The sequence below is a fragment of the Micromys minutus genome, assembly GCF_963924665.1.
Source record: "Micromys minutus genome assembly, chromosome: 2".
In the NCBI taxonomy this organism is placed as follows: Eukaryota; Metazoa; Chordata; class Mammalia; order Rodentia; family Muridae; genus Micromys; species Micromys minutus.
This window is the reverse complement of record NC_137971.1, coordinates 87,198,282-87,224,894: the sequence shown is the minus strand read 5'-3', so window position 1 is coordinate 87,224,894 and position 26,613 is coordinate 87,198,282. Positions and strand designations below refer to the sequence as shown.

Genomic DNA, 26,613 nt, shown 5'->3' with positions numbered 1-26,613 from the left:
ACACAATTACCGCAGAATGACACGCTATTTCATGACTGCAATATGGCAACTCTGTTGGAAACAATTGTAATTGCCCAGAAACTGCATTTGAGTGGCTCCGTTATCTCTCCATAACCATGTAATTAACTTGTGTTACAACTTTATCTGCAGCAAACTCTGAAGTTGGGAGTCAGGCCTTTGGGGCAGGCATCCTAGGCCTCGAGAGCCGACAGAGCGTCTGGCACTGAGGGCTGTGCTACCTACCATCCAGGAAAGAAATCTGCTTTCTCATGTGGAGAGAGAAAACTGCTCACTGTAGACTGCCATCCTCCTGTCTCAGCATCTACTCAATCCCATTCCCAGTCCACTGTCCATCATGCTGCTGGTACCCCAACCGAGCGCATCACATACACAAACACCCCTGCAGCCAGGCCCCATGGCCTTTTCTCTCTTGATCCTTACATATACATGGGTATAGCTCCTTCACGGAGAATTCCTACACTGTGATCCTTGGTCCTACCCCGGCCACATAACCGGGACTTATAGAAGCAGTGTTTTCCAGGCAACGGAGGGCCTTGTCTCCACGCTTTCAGAATGTAGGAGTGGGCCTGGTACATAGACAAGGGAGGGGCAGCCACACCTGGAGGCCTTGGTCAGGCTCCTTCAGCACTGGGCTCCTGGCTAGGTGGAAAGCAGACCCGGAGAAAGAGAAGCAGAAAGGTCTGGGTGGAGAGCCTGCCCACACAGCCTTCCCTCAGCAGGCTCCTCGCTGATGCCCATGGTCTCCTCTGCTCCCTTTCAGGCTCTATGCTCAGCACGGTGGCATTATCCTTGCTGCCCCGGGTGAGCCTAGCTCAGCCAGGCAGACAGAAACGCCTGACTGTCTGCCACAGGTCCGGCTGCCTTCTGGCTTGGGCTGACTGCCTGCTGGCTTACCTGCCTGTCTCTTCTGCCTGTCTACACATGTGTCTGTTTGAGAGTATGTCCATGGGCTCCCCTGTCCCTGACTCTTGAGAGTCATCACAGCCAATGTCTCCTACGGGAGTGGGGGTAGGGGTGGAGGATGTAGGATGGGGGTGGGAGTGGAAATAGGCCCATTTCAGCTCTCCCCAGAAGCATTCTGCCTCCCCTAGTGTGCTCTGTCAGTTTCCCTGGTTTTCTCTTCTCTCTCCTCTACTGGGGCTTCAGACTTCCAGGTCCCTGGCAGACTTCTCACAAACAGAGACTGTGTCTCATCAATGACTCAACCCCATGCTTGGTTCCCTGGGGATTAGCTCCAGTAGAGGCATAGGCTAAGACCTGGAGTAGACCAAGGCTTGCTGAGTGACTGACAGACTATCTCCAGCCTGCACAGACAAGCTTAAGGGAAACAGAATGTTTCGATTGATAAACAAGGGTTTATCATGATATGAGGCTTGGGGTTTGGGGCTCAACTGTGGAGCAAGGCAGAACTGGGTCCCCATCTGGTCACTTTGCTAAGGGTTCCAGTGACAGAGGGGGTGGGCTAAAAGTACACATAGTATCACAGCACCCCTCTACTTGGGGCTTTGCATAGGGCCAGAGTGTATGCTTTGCAGGGAGAGAGGGACACCCCACTTCTCATGCATGGCTAGGACACTCGAAGTTATTCCCTTCTTCTGATCCCCAAAGCCATGCTTGTGTGTCCCTGGTTGGCAAGAGCATATGGTGGAGGTTGGAGGTTGCGTCTCCATGCCTTGCCCACCAGAGGCAGAAGGTGGGGGAGGTGCAGTACTGTGTCAGTAATGTGAACCATGTAGTCATGTCCCCGGAAACATTCATAAGTTTAATCCACGCCAGTAATAAAATCGCATTACATTTCTCATAAAATAAATGTTCCCATTTATATACAGAAGACAGACTGTACAGGCCGAGCCTGGCCCCAGGAGGGGTCCCACAGAAATGGGGGGTGGTGGTGGAGAAAAGCCACCTTCCCATTGAGGATGAAGTTCTAACTTGTAGGACAGCGGCTGGCCAGCCCACGCAGGCAGAGTGGCCGGCCGGCCTGCCAGGCAGATGGTCAGGTAGGCAGACGGACAGGTGGATCTGGAGGCCAGATGTTGGGCGTTACTGAACCTGGGATTCAAAGGTGCCATTGAGATGTCCCTCCTCATAGTCCATCTGGCACAAGATCATGTTGTTCTTCAGGAAGAATTTGTCTCCCACGCAAAATCTAGAAGAAAAATCAAGAGAAAAGGGGCTATAGGTGAGGTCCCAGCTGGACCAGGAAGTGGGACGTGCACGGGAGATGATGATGCTGACAAACTGGCTTCTGGAACCTCTCAGGGCCACTGCAAGCCTGGTTAATTACTCTCAGCAGACCCCTGCAGCCTGGGGTGGTGAGACAGACTGTCAAGCCACAGGCCACCCACCAGCAGGTCATGCAGATGCCTTAGCTCAGTCCCAGAGAGGGTGCAAGAGACAGTTGGGACCCAGACTAGACAGAGTGGAGGGATGGAGAACGAGAAGGGAGCGGAGGTGGGGGAAGGAGAACATGGGTACTTCCATCTCTCTGCCCTCTTAGCTTAGGGATCATTTCCTCTAAAGAGTGTGACCCCAGTTCACAATTTATTCTCTAACCCAGGAAGATCACATTTGGGTCTCTTAGTCCTCTGGACAGACTGAGGAATTTTCAAGCTTCCCCTCAAAGATGTCCCCTGGTGGTCCAGACTTTAAGTCCCTGGGTCACAAACTCAGTCCTAGTAGTAGATCTCAGTCTGACCACCAGGTGGCGATGGAACTTCACAGAGCCCTGCTGGTAGGCAGTCTAGCCAGAGCACTCAGCCAGCCTAGTGTTCCCTGCAGGTCCCTCTGGACCTCAGCCTGGGAACATTATATGAATTCCTACCTGACCTGAGGGCTCCTGAGAAGATTTCCTGCTTTTTGGTGGTAGGTTCCAAGCTTGGGGGAAAATGCCTTAAATCCCCCAAGTTATCCCTCAGGACTGGGATAATGAATAGGGCCCAGAAATTCATGGGGGTAAGGGAGCCAGACTCGTGGGTAGAGTCAGGGAAGGAGGCGGGAATGATATTTCCTGAAGAGATCTCTTACCCTATGGGTCTGGGAACCCCTTCTCTCAAGACAGAACACAAAACCACATGCACACCGATACAGTATACTCGGTATACACAGTTAAAACATGCACAAAATTCTCATCTCATCATGTTCATATAGTATGCACAAACTCTTACGCATGCATGATTACAGTTACATGCACAACTAAACAGTCTCATGTACTAATATTCACATGCACACAAACATTTAAAATATAAATGCATATATACTGGACATGTAGCATAATCCCAGCAACCATGGCTACATATCAAGTTTAGGGGTGACCTGGGGCACATGAGATCCTTATGCAAGCTCCTTCGTCAAATGTACAAATACTTTTACCCTATGTATAATACACACACACACACACACACACACACACACACACACACACACATCCAACCATCAGATGTAGACACACGCATACACACACGTATGGTAAGGACAGCATACATACGCAGGGGCATACATAGAAGTCGTTACACTTGTACGAATGCCTCTTCAGCACTTCTGGCCTAACCAGAGGGCCTCAGGCTAGGGTCTGGCAGTGTGCTGAGCCGGCTGAGGGTGTGGCACTCACCTCTGATTGCAGAGCTGGCAGGCAAAGCAGTCGAGGTGGTACACATTGTCTCGGGCCCGCATCACCATCTCGAAAGCTGGGATCAGCTTGCTGCAGGCAGCACAGTTTCCTGTGGTACCAAAAAGCCTGCCAGGGGAAGGGCACAGAGGACGTAAGGGCCTGACCAGGAGCTGCCTCCACCCAGAAGCTAGCCCATTCCCTAGCTCGTGGAATAGTGAGTGGGCCTGGTCAAGAACTAACTACCGTATCTAGATCCTTCCAGATTAAGCTTTAAAACCCTGGCATCTCACTTCTTGGGGAGGCCATGTAACTTACAGTTAAGTGTTAGACATCATCACTCTATGCCACCAGAGTCCCTAGAGCACCTGGATGGCCCCTTAGCAAAGGCTCCAGACCCACACAAGACTAAATTTCAGAGGCAGTCTAGTCTGCCCGTGGGCTGTGTGTTCCCATGCAGTCTCTTGGAGCCTCCCAGAGCCCCAATTATCTCAATGCCAAAGACCAAACCACATCCCTCACTGGACAATGCTCTTAGCAATGCCTAACCTTAGCCCCAGCCGAACCAGTGGCTCACGGGCACGCTAAGAGCTCACAAAAATCACCTCATCGGATCCCAAGGCAGTCTTTCGAGGTCAACTCTTATCTCATCCCCATGCAAAAAAAGAATGAGTCACAGAGAGATAAACAAGTCACCAGGGGGACATGTCTGGCTCCTCTGGGAGAGTGATCTATGCCACTGGTGAGGTTTCTTGCTTTTAAAATTACAGCGCTTTCTGGGGCTGCAGCTCAGTTAGTAGAGTACACGCATGGGGCTCTGGGTACATGAGCACCCACGTGGTTGTCCGTGTCTGAAACCCTAGCACTTATGAAGTAGAGGCCGGAGGAATAGGAACTGAAGGTAATCCACGTCGACATGGGGAGTTCGAGGCTGGCCTGCCTGTCCCAAAATTAGATAAAATTAGTGTTTTATGAAATCGTATTCTGCTATAATTTCACTGTGCCATTCACCTGTGTCTCCTTTTCCTTCTTGGGATCTCAGCTTATCTTTTTGGAAAATGAAGCTGCCAGGGAAATGCAGCCTGCCTAAAGATGCTTCTCACCCAGAACTGATCCCCAAAACAAGTTCCAAGGGGACCGGACACAATGGTCTCTTTGAGAGGGCATCCCTCTCTCAGCTGCTGGCTACAAAGCTCTCGGGACAGGAGGACGGGAAGTTCACTCCCTCCCCATTCATGGCAATTCTTGGCTACGTGCTCTAATGGTCTGAGCTGACCAAGCTTCTCCTTGCTGCCTTTCTGCTGAGCAAGCTCCGAAAGAGCCGGGTGGTGGGGGCCTCTAATCCCCGATTTGTCTGATGCAGGCTCAGACACCTGCAGACCAGCTTGGCTCCATTATTCATTGCCCTGAGCTGCCTGGTGACTCAGATAAAGGCAGACAAAGGCTGGGCCACAGCATCTGCCTGCCAATGGGGGCCTTTTCTGCCACCAGCAGTTGTTGTAAAGGCCCAGACTCTGGGCAGCCACCCTCTTTCTAACCTACTGGCCTACCTGGCTCCAGAAGTCATTCAGTACCTCTCCCAGAGTAATGGGGGGGGGGGCAGAATGGCAAACTTCCAGCCCCTGTGGCTGGCAGGGCCCAGAAGTGGGTGCTTGGAGTTCCCGACAAGGCCACAATTCACCATGGTGCTCCTCCCAGCCCTGATGGCAGGCCATTTGTTAGTCACCTCTCCCTAGCCTGATAATTCAACTACCCAGGTAGATATCATAAACCTTTAGACTTAAAAGCCCCTTTCTAGGTCCTCAAGGGGTGACTTCCCAAGAGCATCCTTAACCCTTCCTCCCAGCCTCAGTTTCTCTCTCTACCGTACAAGCACTGAATACCAACACTTTTTAAAAGATCTGATGTTAAAGTTAAAGACAACAGTTGAAAGGAAAGGTCCAAACAGGTAAATCTCAGGGTCTCTGGGGAAGGTGGGAGTTGCCAGCTAAACCTGCCCCCTTTGACTTGTCCTGACTTGAGCTCAAATCCCACCAGCTCTCACCCCCATCCTGCTAATTAATGCAATGGGTCTTTCTGCCCCATAAGGCTGTCCAGCCACCATCCAGCAGCTAGTGACAGAGCCAAATGCAGGTGCTGGGCCTCAGCCAAGGCCCCTGCTTCATGGCCTCCTTCCAGCCTTGCTGATGTCATAAATGGCCTAAGGGAGGGTTAATTGGGGGAAGGCAGCCCCAGGGGATGAGATCCAGGTTGTGGGGGAGATTCGAAGCTCTGAAGAATGCAAGGTGGACTATAGGGGTTAAACAGAGAGAGGTTCAAAAACTAAAGACTGGGGGCTGGTTCAAACCCAGATCTTTTAAAAGCACTGGCAGTCCTTGTCCTAGGGTATGGCTCCCTGCCAAAAAGGCAAATGAGAGCCTAATCCCAGTGCACCTGGAGAGGACTCCAGGGGGAGGTGGGCAGGAGACTCCACTGGGAAGAAGGCCCAGGCAAGTCTAGACTACCTCATCTGCTCCTCCGGGCCTCCCCGCTTTGAGATGTCCCCTCCTGGATGTCTATAGGAGATGGGTGAGGCTGAAGCCCAGGCTGGTGGGAAGATTACCTTTGTGTCCAATACTTTACTAGTGCCTCAGTAGATACTGTGGGGCCAAGTCCGAGGAGGTGAAGACATAACCCTGCTTTCGGGTGGCTCTCAGGGCTGACATAAGGCAGCGAGGAAGGAGCAGTCAGACAGTGCACACAGGCTGCCTGGTTTAGAGCTGGGGGCCGAGAAGGATGGAGGCTGTTCAAAGAGGGCAGAGCAGCAGTACCCACCTCAGGTAGTCTCGCCGGCACAGGATGAGGTTGGCCTTGGTGTAGAGAGTGGAGCCCACCTCACCCAGGCGACAGTCACAGCAGGCACACTTGAGGCAGTCCTCATGCCAGTACTTGTCCAGAGCCTTCAGCAGGTACCGGTCCTTGATCTTGCGGTTGCAGCCTGCACAGCCCTTCTGCTTCCCCTTAGGTTGGACAGAGAGCATCGGCACACCTGTGGAGGGGGGAATGAGACGGATGAGTATGGGACTGCCCTGGAGCCCTGGGTACCACCCCTTCCAGGGAAGGGGGCAAGTATGACTTTCTCTTCACTGTTTCCTCTAAGTAAAGGTTCCCAGAGCCCTCGTTTCTATTTCTTCTCCAGGCCCCAAGCCTGGCCTATTGGGCAGCATGTCATAGCCTATGCCTTGGTCCTGTCAACACCCCACCAGAAGCTGTTGGGCTTGCTGGACTCTTCTTCCTAGTCATTGTCCCCTGTGTGATCTCATGTGGGCAGACCCATGTTCTCCTGACACAGCTACAGCTGGCCACCATAGGTCTAAGAACGAGGTTCATTGCGATTCCAGACCATTCTCATCCTCCTCACTCTTTCTTGAAGTGAACAGTCACTATGCATTGGACCACCCATGACAGACAGAATGGTGGTGCTGGGAGGAAAGTGACTCGGGGTAGTGGCTGGGAAGCCACACGAGAACTCTGCTCAGGAATGCTTTGCTCAAAGCCAGACTTCCATGTGGCCTGGTCTGAGAGAAAGAGGGAGGATCCAGAGCTTGTGAAGTCTGGTCCAACCCCCCAGTTTAGGAATCTGCCTGCACCATCTCCCTTTCGGCCCGTGCAAACTTCTCAATATATAAGAAGCAACAAGTCACAGGCAAGACTCGGTGTGCAGTTATTGAGGGCAGAGCCTGCTGGTCGGTCACATGTTCCTGGCCTTTTCACCTGGAATCACTGTGCAGGGCGGCTGAGGAGGAAACAGGCGGGGGGGGGGGGCATAGTGGCCAGGGGCAAGGAAACTGGAAATGCTGGGCAGGTGGCACAGAAACCCAGTCTGTGGTCTTACAAAGAGGCCTGCAGGAGAGCACGCCTCTTGAGAAAACACAGGGTGGGTTAGAGGCAGTTTTTATCCACAACCAAGGCACAGCCAGCAAAGTCCACCCTTCCTGGATAGCCAGCTTCCAAAAGACCTAGCTAGAGTCTCTGCCTCCACCTGCCTTATCCTGACCCAAAGACCCAACTATGTTCTTTCCAGGCATAGCATCAGTTCCATCCTTGGGTATCTCTCCCAGCCCCAGCTCAGACTCTGTGCCTACCCGAAGCCCCAGCTGCTGATATGCATCCCTCCCTTTCCCTTCCCTCTTCAGGAAGGAGTATGCCCATTGGCTTCACGGGAAACCTTGGATTCATCGATATCAGTGTTCCAGCCCTCAGTGTTCCAGGCAAATGCTCTCCTCCTACAGATGGGGAAACTGAGGTTCAGTCGTTAGAGGGATGGTTAAACTACCAGACCACTGATGGGGATGACTTGAGAATTTGTTTCTCAACCCAGCCACCCGCTCTGACCTCTACCGGAAAGGAGAACAGCCCCTAGGACAGGGAAGCCCTCTCTGCAAGGAGAGAGATCAGACCTACGACAGCACAAGACCAAAGGGACAGGTGAGGGCACGGAGGAGGAGATCCCGTAGATGCCCCTGGCAGACAAAGGTCGGCTCCCTTTTCCCTCCCTCCTTCCATCACCATCGGACCATCTGTTAGCTGGGAAGCTCACTGCCTAATTTCCTTAATGCAGCTCTAAAGGTTAATTGGTCTGAATGAGAGATAGTATTCAGGATGGCGGCTGTCCCAGGGTCAGCCTGTGTCTCCTCTGACAGAGCCCAGATCCACCCATGAAGCCGCCGACCTCAAGAGAAGTTCCTTCTAAGGCCTGGCCCATGGCGAGGGATAAAGTGTAGAAAAATAAAGGAAGGCCTGGGTTCCAAGGATGGGAACACTGTCCCTTGGGGCCTGTGGAGGGGCACCTGTCCAGGGGAGCTGTCCATGTAAACAGTAACTCAGACCCCAAGCCAGAGTGCCTCAGTGAGACTGCAGTCCTCATTCACCTGCTATGCAGAGGGAGGGCTTGGTCCATCTAGGGCTCAGTACTTGGGCTCTCAACTCCTGTCTCCCCAACCCCCTCTAGCCTGCCAGCCAGCCAGCCCCCTGCAGACCTTCCTACCCCTCCTCTGCTGGCTCTGGGAGCAGAGCCTGGGGCCATGCACTTTCCATTAGGGAGATAGCAGCCCTCTGCTGAAGTCCATTTGGGATCCATTTTAGCGTTATCTAAAAATCAAATCTACATGGTAATCCTTTTAACGTACTCCCGACTTCAGGGGGGAAAACAGCTTTGCACGCCTTCAGGAAAGGCTTTAAAGCATTACCCAGTAATTACTACTCACGAATGAAACCGCCCATCTTTAACAATGGAGACTGCTTGTGCCCACACACATGCCCAGGCACATGCTCAGGTACATAGACTAGGCCTGGCAAAATAATCAGTTCACTCAGCCCACGTGCCACCCTCAGTCCCGGGGAATACAGGGAATGATATGTGGCTGGAGACAGGCTGAACTCCTGACTCTCCATGGCATGAAGACAGGTAGCAGGCCTGATGCCGTGAGAGAAGTCTTTCAGGTGAAGTCTCCGGGTCCAGTTCATCAGCATCTAGTTACCTAAGGGGTCTGTGCAAGGCTCCGGGGCAGTACAAACTCCGATTCCTGGGCTCTGCAGAACTCTGACATTTACACTCAGCTCTACAATGCAGGGCAAAGTCGGACACCTCAGTAATGAGGTAGGACTCACAGAGGTCATCAGTCCTTCCCCTTACCTCTCCCCTTGCCCTGGAGAGAGGCCCTCTGCACAAGAAGCTGCCTGCCAACCAGACCCACAGCCTCGGCGACCCCTACCTATGCAGCCCAACCTAGGCTCTCTCCCCAGTGGGATGCAGGCTTCTCCAAACAGCAAAGCGTGTGGGCTCCACTATGACAGGCCCGGGTCACAGGAGAGCATCCTGCCCACCCCAGCTGCCTTCTGCAAGGTCAGCTTTGCATCCTAGTGTGTGCACTTCCCCCTGAGGCAGGTCACTGGAGGCCACACCTCAGGAATGCCCCCCACTGGGCTGTACTATTGTCGGTGACTGAGACTGCACCAGCTCCGGACAGAATCCTGGTATCTTTCTCCTACTAGCCCACCAGGGGACCTTCCTTAATCCTGCTCCAAGGGTGGTACTCACCACTACTCTGGGAGAAATACCATTGTCCAGGCTATGCTTTTTATCCCCTAAAGAACAGAGTCAACAGTGGGCTCTAGACTGGGGGTTAGGAGGGCAGACCTTGGGGAAGCAGGCCCCTCCTTTCTGACCTGCACCTGAAACACGGGGCCATGAGGTCTTGTTCAAAGACCGTGGTGGATCAAGATGAAGCTATGAATCTAAGGCCATAGCCCAGAAGCTAGAATGGGGTAAAGGACAGCATGCACTCCATGAGAATGCTATTCCTTTGGGCACTCATTTCTTTTAAACTTTTTATCATTTTGAGCTTCACACCTTTTAAAATCAATCTTAATCTTGTTCTGTGTGTGATATGTGGATATGTGCATGGGGACACTGGTGCCTACGGAGACCAGAAGCACTGAACCCTCTGGAGCTTGGAAGCAGTTGTGAGCCATCAGACATGGGTGGCCAGGATATGACCCGAGGGGACACTGGATCCCCTGGAGCTAGAGTTGCAGGCTGTTAGGCGCTGCCCAACACAGGTAGGGAACTGAGCTCAGGTCTTCCTTAAAACCCTTTCTTAAAAACCCTACCACTGAGCCATCACTCCAGATCCTTGTTGGCTTTTCATGTAGCCCATACTGACCTCAAACTTACTATGTCATTAAGGACAACCTTGTTCCTCCCACCTTTGCCTCCCAAGTGCTCAGACCACAGGCTTGTGCCACCATGCCTGGCTTTCTTTTTGACTTAAAATAATCTTTCAGCTCCCAGAAAAACTGCAATAACAGGAATAATCCCCAAGTGCCCATCTCCTGTATCCTCTTCCTTTTATTTATACTTACAACTTTTTCCCCATGAATCATCTAAGAGTCGATTTCAGACATAAAGTCTCTAAACTCAAGATGCTCTGGGTGCATAAAATACCAGTTGCTAAAAACAAGGGTAAAAACAGCCACAGCGCTAGGAGATGGTCACTGGAATCCTGTTTTCCAGTCTGCGCATCTATCTAGATTTCACCAGTACTCCCAACAACACCTTTTATGGCAATGTCATTGCGCAGTGGCAGTGCACACCTTTAATCCCAGCACTCGGGAGGCAGAGGCAGGGGAATCTCTGAATTTGAGGCCAACTTGGTATACAGAGCAGGTACCAAGACTACACAGAGAAACCTTGCCTCAAAGACAAACAAACAAAACAAAACAAAACAAATGGACAATGTCCCGGGTCACTTGTCACATTCCCTCCTGTGCTGACTAGTTTTATGTCATCAACTCAACACAAGCTAGAGTCACGGGAGAGGAAGGAACCTGAGAAAAGGCTTCCATAAGACTTGGCAAGCATGTAGGGCATTTTCTCAATTGGTGATCAATGTGGAAGGGCCCAGCCCATTGTGAGTGGGGTCATCCCTGGGCTAGTGGTGCAGGGTTCTAAGAAAACAGGTTGAACAAGTCATGGGGAGCAAGCCAGCAAGCAGCATGCCTCCGTGGCTTCTACATGAGCTCCTGCCTCCGGGTTCTTGCCTTGAGTTCCTGTCCTGACTTCTTTAGATGATAAATAGTGGTGTGGAAGTGTAAGCAAATTAAACCCTTTCCTTCCCAAGTTGCCTTGGTCATTATGTTTCACCACAGTGATCATAACCCTAGCTAAGACATTCCTTCACTTGAATCTAAAGGAATTCCTGAGTCTGAAGGCATCAGCACTTCTGAGACAGAAAGGGCATCTATTTCTGGAGTACCTCTGATTTGGATTTATCTGATACCAGTCCCTACAGATTTCATTAACCCTGGGCCTTAGTTTTCTTTCCTCTTCGTAAAATGGGTACAAAAACCACGTCTTGTCAGGCATAATGGTGCATGCCTTTATTCTCAGCACTTGGGAGGCAGAGGCAGGTGGATCTCTGTGAGTTTGAGACCAGTCTGGTCTACAAAGTGAGTTCCAGGACAGCCAGAAACTGTTTTGAAAGAAACCAAGAAGAGAAAGATGGGAGTGGGGTGGGGGAAGACTTCTCAGAGAGTGCCAATGAGTAGTAAAGGAGTCTTTAGGACTAGCTGAGCCTGGCAGTCAAGTTAGATGAGTGTAGCTGACTCAGCACGCAGCAAAGTTCACCTGTCATAGCCCCACCTCAGGGTCCTGCAGTAGGGAGAGACACTTCCTTTGCAGAGCAGCTAATGGATAGGAACTTGCCACTGTCGTCAGAGTCACATGGGATCTAGCCAGAGTTCAGTGCCACCCAGAAGCCAGTCAAGGAGTCGGAGCAAGCATGTCCAGGAGGCAGCCAGCTTCATTTATTTGTCCAAAAGGCAGCTCCAGCAGCCAGATAAGTGGGAGAGGATGGCCGTGGGGCTCAGAGGAAGTCCCTCAGAGGTGCTGAGCAGTGTTCTGGGGGCCCTAGGTATAGCCTGGGCACGACTCATAATCCCTCAGCGGATGTCTGTGTTGGTTCCACAGTAGGTCAGAGACGTAGGAAACTCACTTGCAGGTCCTGCCAAGACCATCATAGCACAAGGATGCCTCTTGCCTTCTAGGCTCCCCTTTGTTACCATAAGCACCCATGTCCCTGTGACAGGCAGGGACTCTGGGATGGGCAGTCTGACCTAGCACCTTCCGATAGTTACACGCTGCTGTGTAGCTGCCATCATTTCTCCCGTTCTAAAACGTGGCGTGCAGAAAAGGTTGCCAACTTGTCTGTCAGTGGGAGAGAGAGCTGGGATTTGAACCTTGGGAGTCTGTCTCTGGGGCCCAAGTATGTGACGTCTCTGATCCAAGGCATAGGAGACTTCATGAAGACTGGAAAAGACTGCCAAGTATAAAGACACGCTCAGGCACAGGCCACATGGGGAGGGCATACAAATACTCCTCCACAGAAATGGAATCACACAGGCCCACAGGGCCACACACGAGGGCTTGTGTCTGTTTCATTCCCCCCACGTCAAATCTGTCAGTGACACACACCAGGTGTTCAGCAACACACCTGAAAACACAACTCACGCTTGCAAGTGTGCATACGCATGGTTGGGGCCAGACACATGTTGGCAAACTGATGTCAATATACGTCGAGGCACAGGTGCACACGGATATAGGCTGTCACAACCGTCACTCTAAAAACAAACTCCGATTGGAACAAAACCGGGCACCTTAGAGACGGGAGGAAGCAGAAGTCACATGGATCCTTGTAGAACATGACAGCCGACTCAGCCCTGTCTTCCCCTCCCACCCTAGCTGCTGAGACCAGGGCTCAGAGGGCTTCCCAGACTGGGGCTCTTGCCATCCACCTGGGCATCCCAGATGTGGAGCTGCAGAGAAGTACCCCAGCAGAGCCAGTCTGTGCCCCTCCTAAGGCATCAAGCCCCTTGCATAAGGCAATTTGAAAGTGTAATCTAATTCTGCCGCATCTCCCCCAATCTCGTTTTCTCAGAAGTAACTATTCTGCACAGGCACGCGCAGTCTGCGAGAAGGCTTCCATTTCACACTGGTTTTATCTCCACAATTTCTCGTCTCAGTGAACTCCTATCCTGGGCCCCGCCACGTGGCAGGTGAGGCCAGAACTAATAGCATTTCCTACTCATTTGGAATCAAAAGCCAAGGGGAACGACTGTTGGACACCTAGTCTACCGGCTCATGATGACCTCTCTGTGAGTTCATTTGCAGCATGGTGTTTACCAGGTCAAGGAAGGGATGGAAACTGAGGCTCCCTTAGCCTCCAGCTCCCTACTGGGGCAGGGAAAGTAAGGCTAGGAGGCAGGACTTGACTAATGAAATGGCGGTTAGCTCAGCGGAGGGACTGGCACCTCTGAAGTCAGAGAGAGGGTAGATAGGGAGAAGGCATTTGAAGACTCATAGCTTAGGCATGTATTCTGGTTGTCATTTTTCCAGTTTTACCTCAGTTTACTCAGTGACTAAATGAGGAGAGACTATGTTACATCCTGCTGCAGAGGCAGAGCTGCTGGGGAGAGGGCTGAGCTCCAGCACAGGGTAACAGAGATGGAGGGGAAGGCTTGACTCACAGCTGAGGGCTTGTGTGTGGATGATGACGGAAGGGCCCAGGAAGGTTGGGGGGAGGGGAGAGCTGGCACAGGACAAGACACTGAAAAGTAGCCCTATAACACATGCCTTCTCTAACTTGCCAAGCCCCGCCCCCAGTAGTCTACAACAGAAAGGGCTGTCTGGCAGTTTCCCTAGCACCTGCTGCCAGCCGGGGGCTCACACCCCATCCCTTCCTGAGTGCTACAGGGTCACTGTGAGCCAGTGGCCAGAGGTCCCATGCAATCTGCCCCATGACAAAGCCGGGAGTGACCACATGGGGCAGGGACACAAGCTGCTGTCAGGAAGCATCCATTCCTAGCCAGCTCTGTCCTGGAGCCCTTGTGGACCTCCGCTTAGAAAGAAAGCTCTGGGGCACACTGCGGGGACAGCTAGGGACAGGGTGGGCACTTGGTAGCTGAGTGCTAAGACTCAGCAGAGTGGAGACCCCTGGGAAGCAAAATCCAGTAGAATAAGAGCAGGAGGCACTTATGCAACGGGCTTTGGGGGAGGCCAACTGGCCTTAGCATCTTGCATCCGAACCCCCAAACCACTGTGACCTGGTGTGTCTAGAGGTGGAAAGCTCTGAGGCCCTTGTTGGGAAAGGAAGCTAGGCCCTGCATGGCCTGAGTGTGGACTAAGAGCCCTGTGGCCTTCATCCACCTGGGCACTTCTGACAGAGCATCAAATTAGTGGCTTGGAAACAACAGGTTAATTTTCCCACACTAGGGCCTGGGAGGGTCAGAGCCAAGGCACTGACCTGTTTATTGTCCGATGAGGGCCTGTGTCTCCTATCTGCACTTCTGGGGAGCTTGGGATTAAGGTCAGGGATTTGGAGGAGACCCATACATTCCAGGAGCTGCCGGCTGAGAACTTTCAGACACTCCCTAGGTCTTCTTTGGTCCCTAACCAGGACCCGGATGCACAGAAAGCTGTGCACACTCACTGAAGTTCATTGACTGGAATGGCATGAGAATCCAGTGTGGCCTCTCCCTCTCTGTGACAGGAATGGGTATCTTTTTGTTTATCTCCCCGCAGTCTCAAACATAGCTTAAAAGCTATAGATCTAGGAAAGGCGGTGATGGTGGGACAGGCCTTTAATCCTAGTTCTTGGGAGGCAGACAGGTGGATCTCTGAGTTCAAGGTCAGCCTGGTCTACAAAGCAAGTTACAGGACAGCCAGGGCTACACAGAGAAACCCTGTCTTGAATACAAACAAGCCAAAACTAAGCTAGGAGCCCTGATTACCAGGCCTCAGTGCCCTTCCCTCACCTCTCCTTCATAGAACACATATAACACACACACACACACACACACACACACACACACTCACATCACACACTCACACACACCCCACACACACACACACCCCACACATACACTCACACACATACACATACACCACACTCACACACACTCACCACACATACACACATCACTCACATACACCACACACACTCACACCCCACACATACACACTCACACCCCACACATACACACTCACACACACACCACACACACTCACATCACACACACGCACACCCACACATACACTCACACACATACACCACACACACTCACACCACACTCACACACACTCACACCACACACACCACACACACTCACACCCCACATACCACACACACACACACCACATACACAGCACACACACTCACACACATATCTCCTGCTCCCTATCCTAACCTAGCTTGTTCTTATAGCTCTTTCCATTTACAGAGCCGAGCCACAGATTTTTTTTTCTTTTTCTTTCTTTATTTTTTATTTTTTTTATTTTTATTTTTTGGCCAGTGTCTCCTATAGCCCGGAATGGCCTGGAACTCACTATGTAGCCGAGGATGACGTTGAATTTCTAATCCTTCTGCTTCTACCTCTAGAGTGCTGGAATTAAAGGCATGTATGACCAATACCCATCTAATATAGTGCTAGGCATCGAACTCAGGCCTTGACTCTGAAGTTCACCCTGAGCCCTCAATTCCCACCCTTCACTGTACTTTGCACACAGGTCCCACAAGCCTACTGTTCCACAACTCCCTCTCCACTCGGCAGTGGGAGAAGCTTTTCCAAATAAGCCAGGCTGGTGGCTGCACCCCTTGGAACCTCTCCACGCCTTTCGGTGCAGTGAGCACAGCACACCTGCTCTGCATCCAGCCTTAAGAGCTTCGTGTGGTATGGCCCCCGCCTCCTCACCCCACACTGAGCTCCACCACACTCCAGATCTACCTCCTGCCTCGGGGTCTTTGCACACACAGGCTCTTCAGGGCTCGTTGCCTTCCCATCTTGCAGCTTAAATATCAACAGAGAGGACTTTTCCACCCGCCACACCCTTTTCCTTATGTAAACCACCCACCCTCCGCCCATGGTTTCCTTTTGAGTTTTCAATAGCAACTGGTCATTGCTTCTTGCCTTCCTTCGGAAGGTGTACTTCTTGAGGCCTGTCTTCTCTGCTGCTGTTCTCCTAGCACTGAACCCGACAGAAGTCCTAGGCATTGCTTCAATAAATGAATGAGGAGACTTAATGGCAGCTATCCAGATGTTACTGGCAAGCATCTCTGGCTGGAGTGGGCAGATTTATGCAAGCAGATCCCCAGAGATGGAGGGGGGGACCCTGATGGCATACTGCTGTCCCTCTGCCACATAGCCCAAGACACTTGTGGCTCTGTGGTCCGAAGGGACAAGAAGAGACGCCTAAGCTATAGTAAATAGTATTCAGTCCTGCCTGCCATGAACATTGTCTCTCTCATATGTGTGTATGCATGCATGCATGTGTTTTTAATGGGGGCCAGGGAGCAAACATGGGACCTCGAGTTCATGTTCCTACTTTACTAACTGAGCTCTTTTGATGTGGATTTTTGAGAGGCGAATCCCAGGGCTCCACTCCACTATGACTTTACACATAAATACCCTGACCTGCTCAGGGGGTGGCAGGCAGAGCTGCAGGGGGTCGTGGGTCTGTGGGAGGCCCTTTCCTCTTCAGTTCTGTCCTGAACCCCTGGCTCCTTGCTTTTCTCTGGGTGTATAAACATGGCCACTTTCCCCTTGTAGCCTAGGCTGGTGGGGAGAAAAGGCTCCTGAAATTCCCTAGAGAACTCCAGACCCAAGCCTTTTTCTGTCCGGAGTCTCCCAATCCTATCGGAGCTGCAGGAGCCAGGCCCCGTGTTGCCTGGAGCCACACATCTGTGAGAGACCAGGATGTGTCTGGAAGCTGTGCTCCCCAGACGGTGACTCAGCTACACCGTGGGCACCTGTAAAGCCAGTGTCACCCACCCATCTAATGAAACGGAGCTCCCAAGAGACCTACAACCTCCACAGAGGAGGAGGAGGAGGCCCCAGACTCTCAGGCGAGTCTCAATTTCACAGCATCAGGAACATGAGCACCAACTCGCTGAACCAGAAAACGAGAGTCTGGCAGGAGCCGCAGACACACCGTGAGCGTTGGGGATCAGAGATTAGGGTCCTTCAAAATCAATTTTGAATTCAAAGTTTTAAATGTGTTCTCCAGGCACAAAGAGGGGACCCTACAGTCTGGCTCAGTCTACCAACTGCTGGGCTCTGCTTCCTTCTTAAAGCAGCAGAGCAGGGCACCCCCTAGCTACTATGAGATGAACACTAGAGAAAAAAAAAAAAAAAAAAAAAAAAAAACAGAACCGCTGACACCCCAGGACCTGCTATATCCCTTCTCTGTAGCAGTGGGAGGGACCCAACCTTCTAGGAAGCAATTTAGATGCTGGAGTCTGAGGTAGGGGAGCTATGGATTCTAGACCAGTCATGGGTTCAAAGGGGAAGGTCCTTCCTTGTTTAGAATAAATGACCCTTCTAGCAAAATGGAGGAAGTAGACCTGGAGCACAGCCCCGGGAAGCAGGGGTGGTGGGGGTGGGGTGGGGTGGGGAGGTGGAGCGTAGCCACTCTGTGGCAGTGAGTAGCATGAACTGTTGCTGATGCAGTTACCGCTGAACCATATGATATCTGTAGCTGGGAGCTGCCTGTTGGTCAAGCTGTCTGTCCTCTGTCAGGTCATGTCTGGGAAGACTGTGAAGTCACCCCAATACACAGGGCAAAAGGCCTCACCGGGAACCTTGGGCAGAGTAGACTATTCCAGCCAAACCCTGGGATCCAGATCATCAGAGCGTGCTCCAGGCATCCCACCTTGGTCCTGTGCTCCAAACTGGGGCCGCTTTCACCTATAGTCAACCCGCAGCTGATGTCCTCTCAGACTCTGGGTAGGGAAGCTACCTTCTAACAAGCTTCCGATCCCACTGTTTCTGCAAACCCAGCCTCCCCCACTTCTAAACCTCAGGCCTTCTTTATTCCAAGGTGGTCCTAAGACATAAACCTCAATAACCATGAAGCATTCGGCAGGGGATAAACAGCCACAGGAGCATCGGGGTCTTGTACCCGCTTCATGGGGGACTCCTTATTTTAAAGGGAACACCGAAGAGCAGCTGGGGTTCCCAGACCACATAGGGGTGAGGAGGCAGGGACCCCCTAGCTTGGGAGTGGGCTGCTGGCTTTCCAAGGAAATGACAGCGAAAGCCAGGGTAATGCTCCTTTTAGTTACAGCATAAACTGCGGCGATAAAGCGTACCTGGGGAATGTTTAGAGAAAGCACTAATGATTTCTTCCCCAGTGGTTAATAAATTCACTTCTAGATCAATTTGTTCGCGATAGAGCCCGGCGAGCGGAACCCGCGCGGCGGGCACAGCCGAGTGTGTCTTTTTCAGTATAAATGATTTATTACGATGATTAGCGGCACATAAACAATTTAAAATACAACGCTAATTAGTTTGGGGAAGAAAGGAGGGGAAAAGCCACCCTGCCTCTCTACCCATTATGTTCTACTTCTCTAAGTATGTACTTTTTAATTAAATCCAAACGTCACAATAAATTTAAAGTGTTTTATTACTGCTCAGGCTAACTAAGGCAGTCAGGCAAGCCCCCCCAACCCCCAAGGCATCAGCAGGCAGGGGTGGGGGTGAGGATCAGGAGCACCCAAGGGGCCTGCTCACATCTTTCCTCCAGGGTGAGATCTCCACAGGCTCCTGCAAACCCCTCCAGGATTCTGGCGGCTCTGGATTGGCAAACACCAGACTGGCCCAGGTCTGAGGCCAATCTCTTCCTTCAAGCTTGATCTGAGCAGTCTAGAAGACAGTCACTCCTCCATGATGGTCCCACACTGTCCTCTACCTACTTCAACCGCTCTCCCAGAGAACTTTACCCAAAGGCACATCCTGTGTGTCCCCTGGAAGGGTGATGATCTACTACGGGCACCGCAGCTTCTGGGGTGGGGGAATGCAGCACAGGGAAATCAGTCAGCTTAGGGGTTCTGACATGCCTGGGTTCGAGTTGAGGCTCTAACACTGGCTAACAAGGTAGACTGGTTCTTTAGTCTCTCCGAGAACTTCAGCTTTTGCATAAGCAAAACAGGAGCAGCCGTACCCAATTTACAGGGCAAAAAGAATGCAAACAATTAAAGCAATAACACCCTGTAATTCTTCATATGCCTCATGAGTAACAATTACTTTTCAAAGCCCTTGGGGTGAGCTCAAAGAGTACTAGCTTTGTCACAGACCAGAAAACTGAGGCTAGCCAGGTTACAGTGATTCCCAGCAGCCAGCAAGGACCAGATGGTAGATAACCTCACTTGGGGAAGCTCAGACAACCCAGGGAATTTTCCTCATCAACGGCCCTGAGCCCTGTTCATTTAACGTCTTAGGCTGAGGGGATGGATTAGTGGTTAAAACACTTGTCACCAGAACCCACATAAAAGCTGAAAGCTGTGAATCTGTAATTCCTGTCCTACAGCAAGAACACAAGAGGTAAGGATGGAGGAATCTCCATCTAGCCTGGTGAGCACACGGGGACCCTGCCTCAAATAAGCGAAGAGGCAAAGACCAGTACCTCAGGTAGTCCTCGGACCTCCAGACATGTGCCACGGCACGTGCACATCCTGTCATAGGCACACATGCGCACACACAACATACAGACACCAACCACAAATATCTGTAAGCACAAAAAAACATGTAAGAGTTTTCATGACCCAGAAATTCTACCCCAAAGTACGTGTCCAGGTCCTCTTGGAAATGTTGGTCTGAACAACATGTTGAACCGTCAAGGAGTAGAAATAATCCAAATGTCTATCATCATTTGATGAATGGATAAGTAAAAAATATATGTACGCACAGTAGAATATTATTGAGTAACGGAAAATGACATACTGATTATATTAGTTTTTCTTCCCAGGGCTTTGTTAAAGGAGTGTTAAGTCTTAACCCCTGGACCACCAGGGATGGGCTCTCTGTTGAAGCATCTGTGTCCTTTCTTATCCAAAAGGAAGGCCTGCCTGTGGGGAACCTTGAACCTATTCTATGTGGGGTAGTTTGACCATGCACGGTGATATGTGAGCATGCTCTCTATGGGTCATCAGAGGTAGATAATGACACACACACAATGATGAGGTCACAGTGGGGGCTGGGGAGCGATAGTGCCCTTCCCTGGGGCCTGTGAGCCTCACTTTGGGCAGGGTTCAAGTTTGAGTGAAAGCTCAAATCCCAAGCACATGGGCAGGAGGGAAGGAGATGCCCTTGGAGAGGTTGTTCTAAAAGGGTCAAAATGATAAGCATTCAGGCTAGCAGAGGTGCCAAGCATACACAGTGGCAGGAAAAGGTCCCCTGCCCCTGAGTCTGGGCTAAGGGCTGTCTCCACAGAGGCAGGCTAGCTTCCATGTCTCTCAGCTGTGGAAACGGACTCACAGAGGAGACGTCACAGCTTTGGTTTATGGGAGAGATATCTGAGCCTTCATATCAACGGGTATTTGTTCATTTTCTAAGTATGAGCCTGGCTCCTAGGGTCTCATTGGGGGCTATCTCATAACACCGTACCTTCCAGAATTCTTCTCCGGTTCTGAGGAGCCGAGGACCGAGGAGATGTCAGAGGCAAGGTGGCCGGAGTTATGGTAGGTACTCCTGGCTTCCCGAAACCACCAACAGATCCTCAATCCTGGAATTTGTGCAGCAAACACTGAGCACGCTCCAGGCCCTAATTTATTTGTAAGGGAAACCAAGGGTCCGAAAAGTTAAGTGGTATGCCCAGGGTCACCCTACAGTAGGCAAAAGAACAACTTCCTCACAAACAGGCTGGCAGAGCAGGCACAGGACAAAAGCTGTGCCTGTCACCTCCTAAGCCAGCAAACCACCTCTGCAGTAATGAGTCAGGCCTGCATGGAGCTGTTCTTTCTTTTAAGGAATTTTACAGATTCCAAATCTGTAGTGTCTGGGCCCATGACCTCGGAGATTCGTCCGCAGAGCTAAGAGAGGACCCCTTTCCTCTCACTGCAAGCTCTTTCTTCTGCTTTCAGCTTCATCCCTTCCAGTTTATTCTGAGTGGCCCAAGTGATTTGATAGAGCATCTTGATTCTGCCCAAAAAGCCCTTCAGAGGATTCCCATTGACCTCCACATGCATCTTCAACCCTAACGAAGGCACAGCTCACAATAGTTCTGTCAATGATTACCGCTGCAGTCATACCCATGATGCTTTGAGCTCTCTGGCCACCACCTCCTCCTCACTCTGGGACAAACAAATTTATGACTTGCATTGCCTGTCCCCTCTGGACCCCCTTTACCTGTTGGCACTCGCCCAGATGGATTCACCAAACCCCTTTATTAGGATCCTGTTCTTGATTCCTGTATCTTGAGAATAACTACACCAGTGGTGGTGGTTTTAATTAAGAAAGTGATTCTTAATAAGCTTTACTGGGTCAACTGGATTTCATGATCAACTTTTCTGCTCAACACCATGAAGCCAGCCATGCCCCCAATTTATTTGTATTATTCTCATCAAGATCAATTATTTAATTTTTTTTTTTTTTTTTTTTTTAGTGACTGTTTGGTCCATTTTTTTTTTTTTTCTCATATCAAATCTTATAGGTTGGAGTGTTTGTCACTGTTGGGACTTCTTTTGTGACAATCCTTTTTTTCCCGGAAAATATTTCCGGAGCCAGCTTCTGCAGATCTAAATTTTGTCAGGAAGATCGGATTCTTCTGTCAATTCTTAGTCAATAACACATTTTACCAGGTGCAGGCCTGACTGTTGCCAGCTTAACTCTGTGTTAATTATTTCAACCCATTTTCATTTTTTTTTCTTCCTGGATTCTTTTCTTTACTTTGCATTTTCAATAATACTAATGAGATATTATTCTTGTGGGTAAGACACCCTTTGCCATGAATTTGATAAACCCCGCCTGAGATCAAAGAGTAGCATGAAGACATCCTTGGGGCAAACAGGCAGGTGAAAACATCACGCTCTATACTTGAGCTGATGCCAGGTCGCAACCAGGTGTCCCAGGGAGCCCTGCCCCCTGCCCAATGCTCCCCAGGGTCCTGGCCCCTGCCAAGAAGAGGCCTCACAGATGGGAAATGGCTTCTGGGTAGGGGAGGCAGGTGTGCAGCTGCCTGGAAGAGGCGGCCTCCCATCAACAAGCCAAGAGCCCAACTGTCCGGCCACCCTGCCAATGTAAATGGGGATAGGATGTGCCCACAAACATTCTATTAGGCAATGGGCCAGGATGGGGACATTGGAGTTCTGACTCTCAGCTCTATGTCTGTGTCCCTTAGGCACCTGTGGGAGTGCTCCGGCCTATAGGAGCCCTGTTCCCTCACAGGGAACTGTAAAGCCATCTCTCCCTAAGCTGCCTTACAAGTCTGACTTCATCTCACCTAGCAAAGCCATTAGAGATGGGAGTTCTCAGCTGACAGTTACAGGTAGGCTGGCTCAGAAGGGACCACTCTTACCTATTCCAAGATGCTGAGAGAGAGCACAGGCTCTAGGCAACTGAGTCCTACCAGACATCTGCTCTGCAGGCCCCTAACTGAACTTAGCATATTTACCACCTATTAAAAACAAAACAAAACAAAACCCTCACTATCCTGACAGAATGCCTATGCATGTGCACATTAGGCAGGTAGGTAGGTAGGTGTGTGTGTATGTGTGTGTTCGCCATCAATTCATAACACTAGAGCCAGTCATTTTCCCCATGCTCCTGACAGGCAGGGACCTCATTCCAGCCCTGCCTTTACCCACTTTCTGGGATATGCATTTCCTACTCTGGGAGCAAAATGCAGCAGTAGAAGGAGGAGGGATCAGGAAGGAGTTCAAGGTTAGCCTGGGCTATATGAGCCCTTGGCTTTCTCTGGTTGGTTGGTCTTTAGACATTGTGGCTTCCAGACAGAAGGTGAGCTTCCTATGATTGGGAAAAGCTCAGGTAGCCAATGGACACCTGAGCCCTAAGGTACAGTGGCAGAACCTGGCTGTGACTTTCTCCTTAGTCTCTACCAGTGGCCTTTAGAAAGCAAGCTGGATGGTGCAGAGGCTGCTGTGCGGTGCTGAGGCCCACAGAAATGGAGCTGTAGGCAGCCAGAGAGGCCTCTAGCTCAAACCACCCATGAACTGAATCTTTCTAGGCAAATAGCTGAAAAGTGATCATTTCCCCAGGTGGATCTGAGAAGAGTCTGCACCTCTGACTGACAGGTACCATCATTACCACCTCTGAGAGGCTCTGCGGATTCAGTCAGACTGCCCCAGCTCCCTGTCCCACAGAACTGAGATGACAGTTGTGTACTGTGTCAAAGAGCAAGGTTCCAAGCTATCTGTCACACGGTGGTGACTAATCTACCCCACTCAGGCCACTGAGGGGTCTGCAGACATACCCTACCCTGCGGGCTAGCAGCTATGAGCTTTCTTCAGGAGGACAGGCCTGGCAAGAAAGTGTGGAGAGGCCAGACTTGAACCTAGTCTGACTCCAAACCTGCGTGAGATCCACTTGGTTTTCAAGATAAAACAGTGATCAGAGTTCAAGCATTCCCTGGCATTCACAGGCAACCCTTCTCGTCTGACATCAGGGATGGCCATCTAGTTATATATCCAAGAAAGAATGGAATTTGGTTTGGATCAGGCTATAGGTCCTGGGCGTTCAGCCTAGCCCTGTCCTGAATCCTCTGGAAAGCATAGGTTTCCCCATCCACCCACCCACACATCTTTCAATGGAGTCGCAGAACGCCAACCAGCAAGGTTGAATTATTAAAACTCCTTTCTGGGGTACCATGTGGATTTCTCTCCACGGAGACTAAGAGCAGAGGGGTGGCTGCTCCCGCCACACGATATTAAAATGTCACGAGTTTAAGGCCTGCGTTGGTTGAGTCGTAAGTTATCAGCACCCAGTGAGGGCCGACAGAAAGCCTTCCTTAAATTATTAAGCAGAGAGCGTCAGACTGTAATATTTTGCTAAACCAAAGTACAGACACAGACAGAGATGTCATTTCAATATCTGAAACCAGCAAGTTTAATTTAAAATAAGAGCAAACCAATAAGCTCAGAACATTGTGGTGCATGAGAGGAAAATTATACTGTGGGGGGCGGGGGGAAAAAGTGGAAGGACTTAAGAAATTTATAAAAGTAATCTCCAAGTAGAAATTAGAAATCAAGGCCTAGAAACAGAATAACACAAAAGAAATATTACTGTCCACTTTCTAAATCAATATAACACCGCTCCACGCCGGAATTACCATGGTAACTCAAGTAAAAAGAATCAAGCAATTCTTATTATTTCAAAATAAAATCACAGCCTGAAGCCTGGGTTTTATTACAACCACTGATAGATCGCTGGCTTGTATTTATCTGAAATATTGCTTTTCAATCAGCTGGTTTATGAATGTACACAGGCCTCTCACCAGCCCACTTACTGCCCTGTTTTGAGGCCAGGGGCCAACGGATGACTTTGATGTGTCCTGTATCTGCATATGTGCTCCAGTTAAGGCTAGCCATGGATTTTCATCCCCCTTCCAGGCTGTCCTGTGACTTTGCAGGACAGAGGGGAGGCAGGAAAAAGCCGTGAAGATGGACTCATGACACCCCTACCCCAAATTTTGTCCTTGGAGGAGCAGGCCCAGGGTTCCAAAGTGCACACACGCACACACACACACACACACACACACACACACACAGTGGCATGCACACAGAGGCATACACACACAATGCACACAAACACAGGCACACACCTGCAGTCCACCTACACAACTTTCCCACCCCAGGTCTCCCCCAAACAGGCTCCACTAGGACTTCTCCTCGACCCCAAGAGTGGCAGATAGAAAAAGAAGTGGGAGAATGAGCTCAGGGCTCCACCATCAGACCTCCTGGTTTCACAACCCAGTTCTGACACTGGAAGGCTGTGCTGTGCGGTCCAGGTCCAGTCCACCAGGCGGGCTCTTGTCTGTCTTCTCATCTGTGAAATGAGGATAAGAAGAGTGGCTTCTTCCTAAGGTTGTGATGGGCACTGGATGAGGCAACACAGGGAAGATGCTTGAGATGGATGGAAGATTGGTTCCAAGGCTGTCTGATCTCCACACCTCTTTGCTGCAACATCCTTCTTGACATAAGCTGCAGCCTCCTACCTTCAAGAGTAGAACCTGTTTCCCAACCTCTTCACACCGGGATAATTGTGATTTGTTTTTGCCAGTGGAATGTGTCATAAGAGGACACTATCCCCATGCCAAACAGTGGCCTCAAGAAAGCTAGGTATGTATCCATTCTTTCTATATCCATCTCTGTCATGATAACTAGCCAGGTGACATGGCTAGATGGTGAGGGTCCTGAGTCCTGTTACCCCAGCAACTAACTGAGCAGCCAACCTCCAGGTTTGAGTGAGCCCAGCCGAGACCAGAAAAAATGTCCCAGACAAACCCAGCCTAAATCTCCAACCCAACAATCTGTAAGGCACACAAGTGCTTACTGTTTCAAGCTGCTCAATTTTGGTTGGCTATGTAGCAATCACTGATACATATGCACTGGGCAATGCCTAGTGTTTAGGGTTCAATGAAATGAGAGCTGCTATATGTTTATGCTACCTAAGGACCAAGAAAAGCCAAGAAAATCACATTGCAGAGAGGACTTGTTCCCACAGGCATGAGGCTTCCTGGTGTATTGTATCTGTGGACAGTAGATACCAGGTACAGTTCAGTAGAGACAAGAAAACTGATACCCAGTAAGTTATCTGAAGTCACTAGGACCACAGCTCAGGTCTTCTGAACCATGCTAGACTGTACTGAAATCATCAGATCCCTCAGTAAAACCCAGCTGATTCCTAGAGGAAGGGGTGAGAGGAAGGGGCTAGTGATGTCACCCAGTAGGCCATCACACTGGGCATCTGTCCCTGAAACCTGGCTCAGCCTGACTAGTGCTCTCACCACCTGCTTTTATTTGTCTCTGGCTGTATCAGTCCCAGTGGGCTCCTCCCTTAGAACATAAGCACAAGCCAAGCAATGAGACAAGCTTGTTGATAGGTGGATGCTGCCTCGGAGCATGGCCAAGCACATGGAATGGTGTGTGGGGCAAGGAGAACAACAGGAGCAAAGGGATGGAGGCAAACACTGGAACTACATGGAACATGTCAGTGTGTATGCAATGGTTGGGGTGGTAGTCAGTCAGCCTTAGGCAGAATGAATGCCAGGGTGACAGAGGTCAGCTCTCTCTGACTGTAATAAGCACCAGGAGACAGATGGTACATGGGACAGAAGATGGTGGCAGCAGAAAAGGGTAGGTTCAAAATCCCACTGACATGTAACCTAGACATGTGCGGAGAAGCCCAGCCATCGGCACTCCAGGAAAAGGACCTGCTTCCCGAGTACAGCTATGTGCACTGTGGTCCATTCCAAGCTGTTGATGTCATGTTACTGAGCTCAGAGTTGGAAGCAATGCACAAAGTCAGCTTCTGCAACCATTCCAAGGTGCCATTATGTTACGGTTGTATCTTGAGGCCTCATTTTTGAAAGAACTAGTAAGTCTGGTGCTAGGAGGATTCCTGCATGCCTCAGTGTAACTGATCTCCATGAAACTCAG

At 50.6% G+C, this 26,613-nt stretch overlaps 1 protein-coding gene across 1 annotated transcript in view; it reads right to left on the bottom strand.

Annotated features, from left to right (window-relative positions):
• Nucleotides 1–1,764: 1,764 nt before the first annotated feature.
• Nucleotides 1,765–26,613, bottom strand: part of LMO1 (LIM domain only 1) — a 35,134-nt gene continuing 10,285 nt past the window's right edge. Inside the window, exons 2-4 of the mRNA XM_080913623.1 lie at nt 6,443–6,656; nt 3,632–3,757; nt 1,765–2,170 (exon numbers count right to left, since the gene is read on the bottom strand). Of these exons, the coding sequence (XP_080769749.1) occupies nt 2,065–2,170; nt 3,632–3,757; nt 6,443–6,656 (446 nt within the window). The 3' untranslated portion in view covers nt 1,765–2,064. The remainder of the gene's footprint in view (nt 2,171–3,631; nt 3,758–6,442; nt 6,657–26,613) is intronic.